We start from the raw sequence: 19,456 nt of genomic DNA on the forward strand, positions 1-19,456 counted from the left end.
CCATAAATCCATAAATCATAGATAAGAGACACTCAGAGCTTGCCTATCAGAGATGATGATATTCTCAGGAGGTGCAAGTCACACTGAATCTAAAAATATGTGTCTTGTTTGTTCAGATTTGACTTCTGATGGAGTTGTGACTCAAAGGAGAACAAGTTTTGATGCAAATTACGGCTCACGGCTCTCTTCTCTCCCCCCTTGGACTCCCTCGTGTCTCCAGAGTTTGAAAACCTCTGCTCTAACGTAACTACACACTCAAACACACAGTACTTCCTCTTTACAAACACTTTATTTCTCACCTTCACACACTCACACACACTCTTTCACACATACACACAGATACTGTTCACGCTGTCTCACCCTCATGGGATGTATGTCGGCGTAGGGCGGCTTCCCCTCAGCCATCTCTATAGCCGTTATTCCCAGAGACCAGATGTCAGCCACGCAGTTGTAGCCAATCTCCTGTATGACCTCCGGAGCCATCCAGAACGGAGTGCCGATGACTGTGTTCCGCTTCGCCATGGTGTCCTGATGTAGAGGGGTGGAGGGACAGAAAATGATTAACACTGTCAAAGCCAAGGGGACGAAGAGCATCTCAAGAACACAAGGACAGAGAATATCTTTACAGATCTAAATGGGCGTTTGATTTATGTAGCATGAGCAGCTGCACCATACAAATATTTCTAAAACTATTGTGCTATGAAGGTGTGATGTCACTGTTGGAGATACTGAATATCACAGTAAGGACATCATCAGTCATTTTAATTTACTGAAGGAAACCATCCTGATCCAGACTAATTAGCAGAAGTACTGAGCCCACAGTACCCCATCAGCACTGCCACTGGAAGTTTTTATCATTGTTAAGGTGGCTGTTTACTCCTTCAGACATGCTTGTCAGACAATAGAAATTCCCATTAACCCTCCCCCCCTCCCCTCCCCTCCCTCACCATTCTGACTGCAGGGGCTGTGAACGGCCATTTCTGTAACTTTACGAAACAGATCAGCTGATATTTCACACCAACTTCCCGCGGTTATTGGCCAATTGTGGGGAGGTGAGAAAGAAGTCAGGGTTTCAGCCTCTATAGCTCTCCTTTTTCTTTCATTACACAACTGTTTCTGTCACTTAACATATAAACAACAAAGTGCAAAACTATGACTGCACTGAAAATATGTCTGAAAATATGTACCTTTATCTGCGTTCAGAGCCGTTCAGACCAACTATGAACACATCTGATTTCTGACGTGGTCGGACAACATGTTGCAAGAACTTGTTCTAATCTACCTCAAACTGACCTTTACACTCTCTGCTGATATTTCCCAGTAAGATGTCCTTTTAACTATTGAATGCAAACATTTTCTGCTGGAGTGAAAGTGAGCTGATTGGTTGACAGACATATTATCATTTCAGTCAGCCATGTTTTTTTAGTTTAATAGTCTTAATTTCCCCAGAATTCATAGTAAATTAGTTTATCTTAAGATGCTCAAAAACTAGACAGCTCTATCAGGTCTATTAGTTAGATGTAATCCATAAAGAACACTTTGATGTGCCTATTTGCTCTCTCCCATTAGGCTACACAAAAATATAAACATATACATTATATTTTTTTCCTTACTGTGAGTTGTCCAGCAACTCCAAAGTCGGCCAGTTTGGCCTGACCCTCTGAGTTCAGCAGGATGTTGCCTGCTTTGATGTCTCTGTGGATTTTCCTCATGAAGTGAAGATACTCCAGACCCTTTAAGGTAGACTGCACGATGGCAGCTATCTCCTCCTCTGTTAGCTGAATCACACACGTAGAGAAGGAAGAGAGATACATTAGTCACGGCACTCAAAATCATGTAGAGTGTGCTGCGGTTGAGTGTCTGTCTCCCTCTCTTTGTGACTTCATGCATGCAGATACATCAAAACACACTTACAGGAGGTTTACGCTATACAAACTGTGCGTATATGAGTGTGTTTGAGTGTTACGTTACCGTCTTGCTGCGTATTCGGATGATATCTAACACTGATCCGGCTCCACAATATTCCATGACGATCCACAGATCGCTGTTTTTGAAGTAGCTGCCATAGTACCGCACCACATGGGGACTGAACACAGAAATGTTTTTGTCACTTTATTTATTTCAGCCACTTTAAAATTCAAAGTATTTCTGTTGCTGCATCAACTGATAGCAACATTATCATTCATTTGGAGTCATGTTTCTGTCCACCTGGTGAATGTTAGTCCAATATTCACTCTCTTTTAGCTCTGTTTTTGTTCTCCACCAACTCCTGAGGGAAATATCTGGCTCTTTAGCTGCTAAATGCTCCACTATGTTCACCAGCTAGTCTTTTTAGAGCTTCTTCTCTAAAAACAGCTGCCTGCTGTGACTGAAAACGACGCTATGAGAGCGCTGAGAGTGAACCAAAACAGTAAAGTTGCAGCCGGACAGATAAACAATGAGCTGAAACTCACTATAAAGCTCCGTAAAGCTGAGAGGAGCTGCAGAGTGGCTGATAATTCTCTGTAGGTTCATCACTACGAGCCACAACCAACACATTACACTGACAGCTCATACATTGTTATTATAAGAAATATTGATTATAGCCGCTTTCACAACAGAGCGTTCTCAACCTTTCTGCCACCATGTTGTCATTCATGATAATATGAGCTTCTCTATGATGCATTTAAGTGAAATTCACTCTGAATTGGTTCAAATTTAGTTCCTAATGGAGTCAAAATATATTCAAACATAAATTATATTTAACATTTTACTTCTTTCACGAGTCCTTGTATAATAGATATAAATGTTCTGCTGTACATGTCACACGGAACAAAAAACTGAGGCATGTTTAATGTTTCAAGCTTTCAGTTTAACTTTTAAAATCCCCATCAGGAGGAGGAGAAGCTATCAGGAAAACCACCTAACATATAAAAATGTACCAGCTGACTCCTTAGTAAACATGAGTGAAGGTGCTGCCATCACAGACCTACACACAGGTCATTTGTAAGAAATAACATTAAAAACACATGAACACTCACAGCACTATGTGAACACAATGATGACCTCTAAAGTAAAACTGAAAGCTCAGGAAACCAAACTGTCTGTTTGAATATGTCTGCATAACAAATGCAGAAACGTGTAACTCCTACATGAACTCACAGCTGCAGTATCACACTGTAGACTGTAAAAAAAACCAAAACAGTTTCATCACAAATAACTCTGATTCTTTGGTACTTTTACCATATAGCGATGACACTGTTGTACATTTTATGGCAGCAGCAGTTGAGTGTGTTTGTAGCTGATGGGAAACCCCCCCAAAAAAACCTGATACACACTGTTTCTGATTCCAGTTTCCACTAATAATGCACTTATTGTTAGTCAGATGGAAGAAATGATTGTAAAGTGTACTAGATTTCATAAAATAAAGCATACTTTAATAATATAATGTAAAAACTAATGACTGGTAAGCTTTAGGTCACACCAGTAAAGCTGTTTTTATGGGTTTTTGTCAAAATTAAGATCACATACAATACAAGTACCTGTTGCACTGCTGCATGATGGAGATTTCCTTGATAATCTCCTGAAGATCAGACTCCACAGGAACTTGTTTGATGGCTACAATCTCCCCCGTCTCTTTATAATGGGCTTTAAACACACAGCCATAAGACCTGCAGAGACACACAAAGACAGAGCTTTAAACATGCTGTGTTGCCTGTTTGCGTCACATGTGACCAAAAAGGGTTCGGTTATGTTCAAACGGAAGTACAACGTAGTTCCTAACAGGCCACAGACCACCGTAGAGGAGAGGAGAGAGGTGATATTGTTTAAATATACTGCACTGGGTTGTTCATGTTCAAACTGAAAGAAAAAGTTGTGTAAAGAATGAAAAAAAAAGAGAGCTAGAGAGACAAACTCAAACCCCTCGCTTCTCTCTCTTCTCCGCACGTGTGGTTTTTGTCAGTTTTGCAAACTTTTTGCCACTAACTTTCCACTTTCAACAGATGAATGAATGTGAAAACAAACATCCAACCAGTGTAACGAGTAGGAAACACATGTTTGAGTGGACTGAGAGGTCTTTAAGTTGGTCTCAAGTGAACCACATTTACTAAAAAGCAGGTTTGCTACATTTTAATGTCCCCACCTCACTGCATTGACACACATAATTCTAAAAAGAAAAATGCATAACTAAAATTACATTTATTACATTTTCATTCACTAAACTAGGCTTGGATGATTCAAACTGACTCAAACCAATAATTATTCTAATAAAGAGACTTAAAGTAAATCAGGATCAGGAGTCCAAACCTTTATGTCATGTTGAGCTTTTAAAGCATGAGGAACTAAAGGTTATCAGCCGTCAACATCTGTCACTTTAAGTGTCCTTTCCTGTCGCTGGTTTGGATTATTCTCTTGTCATTTTCTCACAAGTTGGCCTTGGTCATTTTCACACGTTTTTTTTTTTGTTTGTTTGTTCTCACCTGCCAAAGTGAACTAAAACGGAAGGAAACGTGCAAAGGCTCCAATAAACAACTTTAACTGATACGTGGATATTAGTGTGATTAACAGCTTAGCTTATGTTGCAGAAAGAAACCATAGAAGAGTTTTACAGAGTATGTTTCTTTAAACTGGAGGGTCATTAAACAGTGTTGAAAAACGACGGTGTCAGCTCTAACACACACACGCACACACACACTCACACACAAATAGCGTCAATCAGCCTCGCTCAGAACAGGAAGTGCGTTGAGAAACAGGATATGAAGAGGCAATGTTTATGTTGATGGGCACCAGAGAAGGGAGGAGTAGCATTGATGGCTCAGGGAGGGTACGGCGAGATGTTTTAACACTGAATCGAAGCACGCCCTTATCATTTGAAATATCTATAATAGCATTTCTCCCAGTCAAAACTGTATTCTCACTAGTCAGAATGGTAATTAATAACATTCTCAGTGGTAGAAATTGTGTTTCAAGATATCTACAACTTTTATTATACTAGTCAAAAACAAATTTAAGATATCTAAAAATCCTTAAAATTATAAATAGCAACTTTAACATTTAATAGACATCCACACTGTCATTCATCCTTGGACAAATGACATCACCTTTGCACCAACTTCAGATGTCCACCATTATATTTTTGGAACTCTTACTAGGAAAAACTCCCATTGAATTAGCTATTAAATGTCATAACGGCCATGGGAGGGAGAGGAGATGAGACAGATGGAGAAATGGGGGGGGGGGGGGGGGGGGGGGGGGGGGTAAGGATTGTGCTTCTGTGTCATCATCTGACTGACTGTGCGACTAAATGACTCACCCTTCACCCAGCTTCTCCAGGACATCAAAGACTTCCTCTGGCTGCTTGGTGAGGCTGTCCTCGCTCAGCTTCTTAAACTGCCTGTAATGACAATCAAGAGACGGATATGAAATGTTGAAGGCGGCGGCGGCATGCAGATGAGAAAAGAAAAAGAGACTGAAAGAGTTAAGGTGAAACTTTTCACTGTAAAAAGTTTCAGATAACCGCTTGTTCCTCTCGTTATCACCTTCCACTATCTGTGTGACATAAACTACTCAAAGGTTTTCAGTCACAAGTGATTCACTTGTTGCTGCACATTTATAATGATTTTGTCCATTACACAGTAGAGCTGCAACAGTTAGTTGAGTAATCTATCAACAGAAAATAAAAGCAATTATTTTGATTTATTGTTTAAGTCATTTTTCAGGCAAATAAATACTTTAACTTCTCAAATGAGAGGATTTTTCTGCTGTTCTTCATCATATACGACAATAAATTGAATGTCTTTAGGTTTAAGACTGTTGGTCAGACAAAAAAGCTAATTAAAGACATCAGCATGTGGTTGAAGATATTGTAAATGGCATTTTTATAGAGTTAACTAAATGATTAACTGATTAAATGATTGGTGCAGGAACTGGTCATGAAAATAATCATCAGTTGCTGCACTGTTGCACAGTAAAAAATGGGGCTGTAGTCAACCAAAGAAAAACTTGGTCGACTGAAATCGTACATAATCTTCAACTAATCGATTAGTTGCGGGCGGGTTGGGGGGGTGTAACGGAACAGAGTGCACAGTGAACTCACAAACTCCGTTTTGCCTCTTCAGGTTAGGCTAACCTATTGTTGCTAAGTCTGTACTGTACATTTATTGCCAGACAGAACTTACCGCTAACCTTTTCCTCTGCCCCACTCGCATCCACCGTCACTTCTCTGCCTCCTTTTCCCGCTCGCTACGCAAACATACTAAGCACTGCCCTATTCCTAAACGGAGTTACGCTACCGATATTTAGCGTTATTTTTGGCATTAAGAACTATCTTTTGGCCTGGCGGGGGTTCGTTAATAATATTATAGGAGAAACGCTCAGTAAACATTCAATACGTTCAGTAAACACTCAGTAAACGTTGAGTACCGTTAGACCCAGCAGTCTCCGTTAGGTTGGGCGAGTTCAAAGTAGTGAAAACAACGGGGGTGTTTTCAATACACCCCCCGTCGTTTTCACAGGTAATTTGTTAGTCTGTCCCTCCCGCCACAGGAAATAATGGATTAATCCTGGAAAGCTGTTGATGTAGCACTTTTCTCCTTATGAAAATAACACAGAGATTATTCGACCAATGAGGACGAGAGCATATCAACCAACTAATCGACCAGGAGACTACAGCCCTAGTAAAAAACATCTAAGAATGTCAATATTTTAGACAGTAATGAGGAGTTAAACAGTATCACCGCCATTTATTTCTACAGAGTCTTCATGCGTTTATTGGGGGACGTGTTAGCTTTAAAAATCAGAACCAGGCAGAATATTTAGTTCATCCTCCTCTTGTGTGTCGCTGATCACCTTTTGTTCCCTCCTACAAAAACTTCTCCAGATGTCTCACAAGCCAAGAGATAAAAATAGTCTCAGCGCACAAGCAAAAATAGATCCAAACATGTCTTGGATGCAGTTTGTGACAAGCCTTTCTAAAGGGAAACTACAAGAAGACAGATGGAAACATCAAATTAAGTTAAATCAAAGACGCACAGCTTTACTGCTGCTCCACTCTCACATATTTGGAGCATCAACTGTCTTGATTTCCATTCAGAAGTCTGTATCACAAAGACTTGCATGTATCTATTGGTGCTTATGTACAATATTTAATCTACTTTATCAATGTTTCTCATACACAGAACTAATTTGGACATTTTTGCCCATTTGGACATTGTGACGAGGACAATAAATCTTTGAATTGTCACATTTCTGTAATCAAGATATTATGATGTCGTCTCACATCACAATATTGATATTAAATCAATATATCCAAGCTTTATTTGGAGAGATGCACTGTGTTAGGTCATGAATGAGTATTAACATGAGGTTGATTTGAATGTTTACATAAGAGCAGGTTTGTTCCAGTGCTGCAGGAGCATTAAAACAGCAGTGACATCTGACCTTTGGGGCAAATAAACTCAATCAATCAATCAATCAATTTCCTGTTGAGTAATAGAAAGAGATGGGAGCTTGTTACAGCTGCCCTTCTGATTCTGACACTTTAATATCTCCAGATGTTAAACATTGTACTCCTGAAGAAATAAAAACTTAAACCACAAAAAACGAGGACAGCGAGTCTTTACTCAGTCCTGCAGGAACAGAAAAATGGTTTAAACTTCTTTTTTTAATCTTCTGAGAGTCTCTGAAACAGACTTTTCTTGTTTGTCACATGGTGAGCTCATAACAGAGCTCATTTGTCAATAAGTCTACAGCTTTCTTTTAAGCCTCTCTGGTTCAATTCAGGCTGCCCAGTGTATAGATAGACTTCAAGCCACAAGCCGCAGAAAACACAGAGAGCGGAGCATTGAAACGGTCATCTAGCGTAGCAGCCCATAATCTGCTTTTCAAGTGGACTCTGTGAACTTCTTCGGTTTCATGTGTGTATCCGCTGCGGCTAGGAGTACAGGACGTGCTAAATGTTTACATTACTAAAATTAAAATGTTCTTTTCCTTGTTTAACTACTTCTATTTTTGATAGGAATGCAGCCTACATTCAGTACTGACTGCTGCTTGTAATGTTCTTCTTCGAAGATAAGACCTCATTTTTAATACGTTTCTAAATGTTCCGGTTGAAGAGCGATTTGTAAGAACGTTCTATATTTTTAGAAGATGATTCTGTGAAACTTACAGGCTTCACTGGAACGCTGCTGCAATAAAAATAACTGGAAACTACATCGACTTCATGAGGAAACGCTGGATGACTGAGAGGACATGATAACAAGAGAGCTGCTGTGTGTTTAACCAGCATCCTCCTGATGAGTGGACAGAATAGGAACTCCTCAGTTCCTACTGTCACACACACACACACACACAGACACACACACACACACACACACACACAGCAGCTCAACTGAACAAACAAATCACTTTCTAAAACAATAAACCAACAGAAAGTGTCCCCGCTCGTCTTTTAGTTTTCTTTTCTTATTTCGAGCGTCATCATTACAACTCTTCATTGGTTTCTGATAGTTTGTAAGCACTGTGTGTGTTTTTTACACCCTTAACCTTTAAGTCTACCAACATGTGTGTTTTATTCTTACTTTTATTGCCAGTTTCAACACATTTGATTTATTTTATTTGTATAACAACTGAGTTTGTTCACAGAGGCCTATTAATAATTGTCATGGTTTTAACAGCACGTTGCCATCGTAAAAAATGTATAAACTTCTCAAGTAAAACATTTACCTTCAGGTTAAAAGAGCAGAGGTGTTATTTCACACATATACATATATAATGAGCATGACTACTGTTTAGTTCTCTACTAACTAAACTGATCATGAGATGACGTGTCAGGGTCTTGCCGCCTCTGCTGAACTATTTCCTGGGGGAATCTCTTAACTTGGGCAGCAACTAATGCTTATTTTATTATTAATTAATATGCTATTTATTAAACTTAACTGATAAATTGTTTTTAGTACTCAATGTCAAATGTCAAATATGGCATTATAATTCATCAGAGCCTCAGCTGACGTCTTCAAATTGCCTCTTTTGTCTGATGAACTCTTTACAACTCAAAGACATCCAGTTTCCTGTCATGTAGAACAGAGATAAGCAGGTGAAGCTCACTTTAGAGAAGCTGCAAGAAGCAAAGCTTTGACAATTAAATGGACTATAAGATCAACTGACTGATTGTTTCTATTCTAATTCTAATTATTTGGATCATAGGTAGAAGTATGAACCTAAACCGCAAGAATTAACACATTTAAACAAACCACTGACAGGATTTTGAAGTCATTATACCACATTTATACTCCTGTCTTGCATTAAACATCTCTAAATTGTACTCAGCTTGTTTGCTTACTACTGAACAACAGAAATACAGTTAGCAATCAGTCACATACAGGAGTACAAAACGATCAATGAATGATTAATTCCATCAATCTATGGACAGAAGATTAATCGGCAACTACTTTGATGAGCGAATAATCGTTTTAGTCATTTTTTTTAAGCAAAAACACTTCAGATTTGCTGGTTGCAGCTTCTTGAATGTGAGGGTTTGAAGTTTTTCTGTGTCAAACATGACAGTAAACAGGATATCTTTAGATTTTGGACAGTTGTAGGTTGCAGCTCTATATTTGATGGTTCAAGGTTCTCAAATGTACTCAAATATAAGAATTTGCTGCACTTCATGGTCTTCAAGTAATTTTAATATTTTGGGGATTTGGACTGGTGTTCATTATTCTTCACCAAAACATCATAAGTCTTTCCAGCAGCTTAATTTTTCTGCTATTATAAACCTGTGCTGATGTCTCTGACTCCTGTCGCCATGGAAACCCACCTCAAAAACCTGAGTGTCTCCCAGCTCTTCTAATAATAATAATAATAATGATGCACTTAATAGGTACTGCACTTACACAGTATTAAAAACATAACATAGAGAAGATGAAAAAACATTCCTGAATAAAAAGGCTTTTAAGCCCGTTTTAAAAGGGTTTCTATAGATACACACACCTGATGACCGATGAGCATGAATTACTGCGTCTGCTCTAATCTGATTTAATCAAACATGTCCAGATTAAAGCAGCTAAACCCAGATTTACAAAGCCAATGAAGGCATTAATTGGATCAGCGGGGCTTTGATAGTGACAAGTCCTGGGATTAAACACAACACAGGCGCTCTGTTAATTCTATAAGGAGGTGGCCGCTGTGGGAAGAACGGCTCTAAGTCATGACGGATGATGACAAGAGTAAATAATGTTTAAACTAAACAAATGTGGCAACATTTTCTGACATACATTAAGAGTGCTACGTCTTAGAGAGGGATTGGGGTGATGGTTAACAGAATATAAAGAAACACTGAAATGCTGGGGTTGTTCTTTTTGACTGCCTTTTGCTTTCTGTTTGCCTGTTTTGTTTGTAGATATAAATGGGAACTGTGTGTTTGTTTGACATTTAGAGGCTACTATTTGTATTTTTGTGTGTGTATATATATATATATATATATATATATATATATCAATTTCTACTTATTTCAGTGTAGGGGATGAATAAGAAGTGGAAACTAGAGCAGTTACCTTTAGTTCAGACATACAGATAGATAGATAGATAGATAGATAAACAGATAGATAGATAAATAGATAGATAGATAGATAGATAGATAGATAGATAGATGCCACAGCAGCTACTTAATATAAATAAAAATATAAAAACAATGAGGTTAAAAGGTAAAAGAAACGAATGCAATTAAATGTAATTACAGAAACATTTTCTTGAGGCTCCGGTTGCCATGGCAAACCTCAACTTCAGATCAGCTGCATTTCACTAATATTGAAACAAACTGCTTCTCATTCAGAGAACCAAGAATTGTGCAAAAAAAAAAAAAAAAAAAAAACGTTAACTGAAGGCGGCTCGAAACAATTTAAATAAGACATCCGGTAACAGAAAGTTGAGATGTTTTACTGTAATTTTCTTTAAAGCCAACTCGTTTCCACTGACAGGCGGTTATGTAATATTATCCCCTCTAAGATATTTGGCAGATTCTCAGCCCATCGACGGGCTGCACAGGTCGAATCAATGAGGATGTCAGGTATCTAAACCCCGTGTGTTTTCATTCTTTAGCATAACGTTACCTGCGAGGGTGACTCCTCATCTGTACTTTGTCCTTGTTCTCCATGTTTGTCCTCTTCTGTGTTTTCTCGGGGGGTACTTTTCTAGTCGTCGGTGGTCAAACTTGACCGAGCAACGTCTCAAACTAGACAGTCGACGCTAACAGTAACAGACCGTTAGCAGCTAGCAGCTAGCCCGCTACCGCCGCCGCGGGAAACATAACGTCTGTTTCTCATTTTGTAAAACGAGCTTGACACACTGATCAGACGTCGCCCGGTTGTCGTGTCCTCGCCGCCGGGTTCATCCTCCTCCAGTGTCGGGACAACTTTGGGCTTGTTTGGCAGACAAACGCTGTGTGACATCCACTTGAACAAACCAGGAAGAGTAGTGAAGAGACGGCAGGAAGGCGGTCCCGAACAAAGACCGCAGAACCGGACCGGCAGGGGGCGACAGATACACCGAGTACTGTAGGCTAGTAACTGAGTACATTTACTCAAGTACTGTACTGTCAAGACAGTTATGAGGTACTTGTACTTTACGTGAGTATTTCCATGTGATACTACTTTATACTTCCACTCCACTACGTTTCAGAAGGAAATATTGTACTTTCTACTCCACTACATTTATTTAACAGCTTTAGTTACTTTTCAGTTGAAGATTTGACACAATGGGTAATATAACAAGCTTTTAAAATACAACACATTGTTAATTAAAGATGAAACCAGTGGTTTCCAACCTTTTCGGCTTTTGACGTCTTACAAAAAGCAGTGTGTAGTCAGGGTCACATTTCACATGTCTATGAGTTGTTAACAGCTCCTCCAAATAGTGATTTTTCCCTCTAAACTTCTCACATGCTTTCATTTCAATAAATGTTCAAATGATCCAATATTTCAGCAAAAATCAAAGATTAGAGAAAAAGTCCAAAAACTGAAAACAGATTTGTGTATCAGAACTTTGTTTTTTCTTCTTTCCTCTCCCATTAATCATCTCACAACGCCTCAGATTTATCTGCTGACCCTTTGGAGGGGCCCGACCCCTAGGTTGGGAACCACTGGACTAAACTAGCTAACTGTATATAAAGTAGTGTAAACTAGCTCCACCTCCAGCAGCTACAACAGTAACATGCTGCTCTAATACTGATGCTTCACTATTAATAATCTAATGATGTCATATATAATAATATATCAGTCAGAGGGACCAAACCACTACTTTTACTGCAATACTTTAACTACATCAAGCTCATAATACTTATGTACTTTTACTGCAATACTTTAACTACATCAAGCTCATAATACTTATGTACTTTTACTGCAATACTTTAACTACATCAAGCTCATAATACTTATGTACTTTTACTAGTTTAGGATTTTTCATGCAGGACATATATTGCTGTATTACTACTTTTCCTGAAGTAAAAGATCTGAGTCTACTTCTTCCACCACTGGTGGTAGGCAAATAGTGGCCGGAGGGCCATATCCGGCCCTCCAACAAAAATATTTGGCCCCATAACGAAAGCTGAAGTTTTCCTCTTATAGATACATCAGATCTTTTACATGAGTCTTCATAAATCTACAGTAGATAATGATGTAAATACAAAGCTCATGCAAATTCCAATAAATATGACCTTGTAACATCTTCTAAATGTACATAATTTGGTCGATCAGAACAGATTTGTGTCAATAACAGTACTTTGAAGTCATGAAGCAGCCCTCTGTTTATTGTGTGCAGATAAGTTATCAATTACATTTCTATTCTTGTAGTGTAACACAGAGGATGTTTGTTTATGAGTCATTTTTTGCCACATCAGAAACAAAATCAGTCTGTTTTATTAGCCATATTCCCCCTATTTAACATTTATAAGCAGCATATAAACAGTTAATTCATGTTCATAACAGGCTATAATGTAGTTGTAAGCATATATGAGTGTTTATTAATGTATTTGTCAATTACTATTATCTCCTCCTGTGGGCATCTTGCTGGTATATAAACAGATAATGAATATATGCTAAAACATTTGTAATAACGTGAAAATATTTCTTAATTGTTAACATGCTGCTTATAAATGCAAAATAAGGGGATTGAAGTTACAGTAAGTGTTTCCTCTCTGAAAAGAAATGCTACTGACAGCTGTCAAAGATTCAAATATTAAAATGTAGATGGTTGTGAAACAGCTCCAGAAAAAACAGATGTTAAAACATTGCTTTCGCTCGTTGTGAGGTTTAGTAGGCAGCGGCTTCTTAAAGCTGCAGTTTGAGTGACAGTCAAAGGTGCATATTGTGTCGTATCATATCCTATTAGGATAAAATATAAAGTATATTGATTGTGAGTGCTGTGTCCCTCTTCCTACAACATGTACTAAACCCAGAAGAGAAAGATTTTAATAATCTTCTTCTCCAGAGATTTTTAGAACTTTGGGTACCTGTCCATATTGTATAATAACATACATGTATAGTAGTGAATTTAATATTACAAGGTTTTTTTTCAGTGCTAACTAGATCAAATTGATGTAAAAAAACCAAAACAAAACACTGTATGTGACAGAGTGAATTATCTCAGCAACACTGTAAAAAAAGACAAAAGGGCTCTCACATTAATAGAATAGTTTATTTCAGAGGAACATAACAGCATAGCGACGTTCACATCTGATCAGTTAATTACATCCAAAGGGGGCAAGAAGGAACGTCATCTTCAGAGCGGGAATGAATGACAGGGAAGAAAATCTGGAACAAGAAAAACAAAATCACAATTAGATATTAAAACATTATTTTTTAAAGAGCTTGTCCTTTCTTGGAGTAACTCTACTTGTATGGTCTGTCTGCACTGCATATGAGGTACTGGTTCTTAATGGTAAACCCTTAAACCCTATGAGTCACTGTGACCAGTTCCAGTATCTAAGATGATAGGTTAACACATAGGTTGTTTGTACCTGCACTGTCTGGTTAAGTTTAGGCACAAAACCCACTTGGTTTGATTAAGGGAAAAGATCAAGGTTTGTGTTAAAATATTCACTTGAAACCTGGTTACTACTTCCTTAAAGTTAGGCAATCTTTGTCTTCATAGCAACGGTAAACACTGCCCAACCTGCCTCCTCCTAATGAGGAAGTCACCTTATATAGACTTCAGCTGAGCTGCATCACTTCTCCAGGTCATAACTACTACGGCCACTAGATGGCGTTTATCACTCAAACATAACTAAAGGTCATCTTTGGCGACTGAATTTATATTTTACTTGGGAGGACGGGCTCCTTTAATGGGACTTAAAGTACCAGTGAAATCAAAATACATTTTCCCAGATTTAATCCTGTGTCCCTGTGTTGATGGTTCATTTATCTCTTGTTATCTGCCAAATGTATGCCAAAAAAATCAGTATCAGACTATTTTTTACATCAAAATAAGTCTTTTCTCTTCCTGTAAATGGTTTAAAATATTTGATGCAGTGTTTCTTTTGTTATTTTAATACAGCTGTGGTGCTTTGGGCAATAATTCAAGCTTTGTCTCATATGTGTCACAGTTTGGGTCCAAGTTATGATTAAAGTTGAGGCTCTAGTGTTTTAAAGTGTTTTTAATAACTGTATAATCAAGTAGTCAGCATCTGGACTACACTTTAGTTTTAGATAACATTAAGGCTAAATTACATTCTTTATTTTGATTGAACATTTTCTGTTGCAGTGGTTGTAATGTTCTTGCACTGCTGCTAAATGAATACAGAGGAAACACTGTGGTGACTCATCCTGCATCACTCACATCCAATCAAATGTGACTTTGGGCGAGTAGCAGCCACATCGGTCATATAAAACCACACGTCAACCTTTGTGGGTCGTAGTAGCTAACAGAGCGATATGGAGAGAGACAGGAAGAGATGTGGGTTTGGATATCAGTGGGCAAAAACTGTGTTTTCATTTCCAAAACACTGTGACTGCTGAGGTCTAATTCATTCATCTCTCCCTCGTCTTCCTCCTGAACTAACAGGTGAGGAAGGTGTGTGTGAAGCCAATAGTCCTCCAACTCTGTAAGACCCAATCAAATGTGAAGGATTTGATTTAAATCCCTCTTGTAACTGTACAACGCTCAAATATTCCATATCACTGGAGCAGAAGCTAAAGACACTCTAACGTCCATTTTATTGGGACTTTAACGGTGCTCTGGTCATGAAGAAATAATGTTTCATCTCAGAAGTATTTGCTAATGCTTGAATGGTTATGGTTATCCATTAATCCAACCCCGTCGCTGGAAGACTCACAGTGGGTTTACTCCCCAGAGGGCCGCACGCTCTCGAAGATGCCGGCTTCCCTCATGGCGTTGAAGTCTTTGACAGCGTCGTACTGCTTGTAGAAGTCAGCGTAGGCCTGTTTCCTGGGCTCCGTCACTCCGTACTGTGGGGAACAAAAGACATGTCTGTTTTATTCACAAGATAAAGATATTACTGACAGTCACAAGAGAAAATGTTAAATAAACTTCAAAGATCCACAACTGGTAGTAGGATACGATTCTGACGAGGTAATTTAAAGAAAAGCAAAGCAGCGTTTCCCTTAGGAAGTTGGTTAGTGCTGATAAGGTGGACAAAAGATTAGCGACATCTTTCTATATAATGTCCAACACAACCATTAATTATGGCCTCAAAAATGACCACTGAGGTTTTTTTTGAAGAACTGTTTCACTGATTGTTTAACAGGACTAATAAACTGGCACGTGGCACAATACCTAATTTTTGTCTTCACAGTACAAACAACTGACATAACATCAAAAATGTGTTATTTTGTTTCTCATGTCCGCTGATGTTTAAAATGGTCAAGACCCTGATCTTAAATATTAATAAAACTGTGAAGTGTTCCCGTCATGTCTGTATCTTTTCAGTCATAACTGCGGCTGTGTGTCTCTGCTCTCACCTTGAACCCGAGTGCAGCCACCAAGGACAGAGTGAAAGCGATGGGCAGGTGAAACCTCAGGCGCTTTCCCAGCAGCCCCCTCATCGCAGGCTTTGCAAGAGACATGTTGGATCACCTGCAGAAACAAGACGTCAAGACAAAAGTCCAGCTGAGTCATACAAACAATTCATTATCAACTAATCTGCCAATTATCTGCTTGATTAATCATTTAGTCTATGAAATGTTAAAAAATAGTGCAAAAAATTGCATTCACGATTTCTCAGAGGCTACAGTGATGTTTTCCATTTGCTTGTTTTGTCTGACTAACAGTCCAAAACCTTCAAATATTCAAGTCACTGTCGTACATGACAAAGAAAAACAGCAAATCTTCACATATAAGAAGTTGGTATCATAAAATGACATTTAATTTTGCAGACTACAGGTAGCGGTGGTTGTGAATGGCTTGAGCTCCTTGTGTAAACACAGATAAAACACAATAGTGAAAGTTTAAGATCAGTCAAGCAAAGTCTTTAAAGTTGTGCCATCTGAGCCAACGATCATTTCTTGAATTACATTCTGATGCAAATTGCAAAATGTAACTTGACTGAATGAATCTAAAGACTAAAATTGAATTCTATATCTGAAGATGACATAAAACTTTGAATTTGGGCAAAACCAAGGTGACAGTGGACCGTCAATTTATGAGTAGTTGCTTTTACAATTTACCAGTATAATCATGGCGCATATTTTTTTTAAAAATTAGAAAATAGAAAGTAGAGTGCTGACAGTAAGGGAGGAGGGAGATACAACGTGAAAGGTCTCCATAGCAACACTGCTTTTAGGTGGTCAGCCTTTAAAAATCCTGTGACATAATCTTCTGAACTCATCAATGAATACGACATTATTGACGATAAGGTCTTGGATGTATCAGGAATTTCAGCCCTATTATCCCAGAAAAAACACCATTAAATAATATATTATAATAAACACCACCAACATATTGACAGGTCAGGTGCTCCACAGACCTGCTGTGTACAAATTACACTTTCTGCTATCAGTGAGATCAAAATTTATGACACAATTTGAGTATTAAAGAGTCACAAGTTTTGGTTAACAACTATTAAAATCTGTGAATCCATTTAATGGACAGGTTCACAATTTTATTTCCGCGCTGTAATCATTCCTTCTGTTCATACTGGCTATTAAAAGATCCCCTTCAAATGTGCTTTCAATGTAAGTGATGGAGGACAAAATCCACAATCATTTAGTGCAAAAATGCATTTAAAAGTAAATGTGAAGCTTATATGAGGCTTCAGCAGTCTGAGTTAGTCATATCAAGTGGATATCTGACACATTTACAGTCTTTTTAGCATCAAATTCCCTTTTTATGTTTCCTTGGACAGTGTTTCCCTGTTGAGCTGCGGTGGAAGTATAGTAACAAAAAGAGGGACTTTGACACTAAAAAGACTGTAACGCTGAAAGATATCTACTTGATTTGACTCATTTGGACGCTGAAGCTTCATATTAGCTTCAGATACACTGGAGGAATGATTACAACAAAAACATGTTTCAATGTTCATTTGGGCTCCTGACTGCTGTTTTAAGACAGATTAAAAAATTGAGACACTACCCTTTAAATACTACTGAGGCTCCATATTTGGTAACAGCTGATAAAATACAGTTTGTGAAAAAGTAGCTTAGATTCTGACCCAAAGGTAAATTAACATCTATGACCTTGAAATGAAATTCTCTCAAAATAGTGACTTTTCTTTTGTTCCACTTCCTTCACACATTTAGAGGATCGTGTAATAGGCATGACTCATGGTTGTGAGAAAATACTGATAACTGCAGGTATGATCATCAGTAGTGGAAAATAACTAAATACATTTATTCAAATACTGTACTTATGTACATTTTGAGGCACTTGTACTTTACTTACTACCAGTGGTTTCCAACCTTTTTTCTTTTAACGTCTTACAAAAAGCAGTGTGTAGTCGGGGTCACATTTCACATGTCTGAGTTGTTAACAGCTCCACCAAATAGTGATTTTCCCTCTAAACTTCTCACATGCTTTCATTTCAATAAATGTTCAAATAATCCAATATTTCACCAAAAATGAAAGATTAGAGAAAACGAATGAATGAATATTTCTTCTCCTCTGTCCGTCATTGTGTCCCTGAAGTCTGGTCGGCTGCCAGAACTGAAACCACCGTGTGACCTTTGCAGGAGCGTAACGTTGTGTGTCCTGGTTTAAACTGAGCTATCTCACATTATTGTATGTAACGTTACACATTATTAAGGATTTTTAGAAGAATACTTGCAAATATTGACAAAAAGGAAATGACACCTCTACGTTATATATAAGATATGGACGTACAGGCTTCCTCTATGCGGATTATGATAGTTTTTCTCTTCTATAAAAACATTAACAAAAGCTTTATATGGAAGATGTTGTTATGTGTAGTTAACGGAACATGTTACACTTATTAGTCAGATACGTGTACCGTGCGCCGGTTAGCATTACAGAGGCATGCTAAGCTAACGTCAGCTAACGGCTGACCAGACAGAGATATTGGAAGAAAATGTCAATTTTCTACGAAATTCGTGAAAACCCAGAAGCTGCTATTCATTTAACAGTTCAAACGCTATAAATTAGTTAACACAGTTCGACGAGCCCGTTTAAACAGTTCAGGATGAGGAAATACTCACGGATTGGACTCACGACCTTCACAGAAAGCGCTAACAGACTGTGCAGCTACCGGAAGAGCTTCTACTGGTGCCTCCGAGGGACAAACCTAAATTCTGACAAAGCGAAGTCAGGGCAGATGAGGTCATAGACTGCAATGAAGCACAGGGGAGGACTGTACCATCAGGAAACTGCGTGGGGCCCCCACGCACTTATTGCAGCATAATATTGCAGTATTTCTTTATATGTATTTAGCATCAGGGGGTCCCAAACAGCTACAGATTGATTATGATGTTTAGATATGGAAAATCGATCAATCAGCCAATCGATCAAACTTCATTTGTACAGCACCATAGTGATAGTAGGAACAGTAAAATAGAGTGATATAAAAGCTAGACTGAAAAACTAGATTAAATAGATTAGAAACAGAGACAAATAAAATCAATAATAGGGATAAAATATATTTGTGAAAATACTGAATTATGTTACGATTCTAACTCATTTTACCCCAAAATAACTTACAAAAGCCCCCAAAGCACTTTAACATTATGCTAATGTACACTTCCACTGAAAACACTGTACCACTACATTTACCTGACACATAAATGTTACTGGTTACGCTGTAGATTCAGATTTTACTCACAATATATAATTAATAAAATATGACGCATTTTTATTTATTAAACTATCCAGCATTATGTAAGAATTAAATGTTCCACCTTTAACAGACGTTAAAATCATTGTGCTGATAAAACCTCTTTTTCACTCTTTACTATATATATGTATAAATATATATACATATGTCTATCTACATCTACTTTACATGAGCTTATTTCTTTTA

At 38.0% G+C, this 19,456-nt stretch overlaps 2 protein-coding genes across 2 annotated transcripts in view; both read right to left on the reverse strand.

The window, feature by feature from the left end:
- Positions 1-11,486, reverse strand: part of LOC137180940 (serine/threonine-protein kinase 4-like) — a 43,435-nt gene extending 31,949 nt beyond the window's left edge. The window contains exons 1-6 of the mRNA XM_067586250.1: positions 11,088-11,486; positions 5,294-5,374; positions 3,522-3,650; positions 1,972-2,086; positions 1,614-1,778; positions 361-528 (exon numbers count right to left, since the gene is read on the reverse strand). Coding sequence (XP_067442351.1) covers positions 361-528; positions 1,614-1,778; positions 1,972-2,086; positions 3,522-3,650; positions 5,294-5,374; positions 11,088-11,131 — 702 coding nt within the window. The 5' untranslated portion in view covers positions 11,132-11,486. The remainder of the gene's footprint in view (positions 1-360; positions 529-1,613; positions 1,779-1,971; positions 2,087-3,521; positions 3,651-5,293; positions 5,375-11,087) is intronic.
- A 2,163-nt stretch (positions 11,487-13,649) lies between these two features.
- On the reverse strand, positions 13,650-18,783 carry cox6c (cytochrome c oxidase subunit 6C). The gene is made up of 4 exons (XM_067586251.1): positions 18,639-18,783; positions 15,951-16,065; positions 15,305-15,437; positions 13,650-13,784 (listed from the first exon to the last, which is right to left on the reverse strand). The coding sequence occupies exons 2-3, from the start codon at positions 16,053-16,055 to the stop codon at positions 15,312-15,314; spliced, it is 231 nt and encodes a 76-aa protein (XP_067442352.1). The 5' UTR covers positions 16,056-16,065; positions 18,639-18,783; the 3' UTR covers positions 13,650-13,784; positions 15,305-15,311.
- Positions 18,784-19,456: the final 673 nt, after the last annotated feature.

The sequence above is a fragment of the Thunnus thynnus genome, chromosome 4, assembly GCF_963924715.1.
Source record: "Thunnus thynnus chromosome 4, fThuThy2.1, whole genome shotgun sequence".
In the NCBI taxonomy this organism is placed as follows: Eukaryota; Metazoa; Chordata; class Actinopteri; order Scombriformes; family Scombridae; genus Thunnus; species Thunnus thynnus.

Excerpts from the sequence above, each read along its gene's own strand:
- cox6c (XM_067586251.1), bottom strand. The coding sequence starts at position 16,055 with ATGTCTCTTGCAAAGCCTGCGATGAGGGGGCTGCTGGGAAAGCGCCTG. Across the intron at positions 15,438-15,950 it reads TGGCTGCACTCGGGTTCAAG|TACGGAGTGACGGAGCCCAG; the intron begins GTGAGAGCAGAG and ends TGTTCCCCACAG.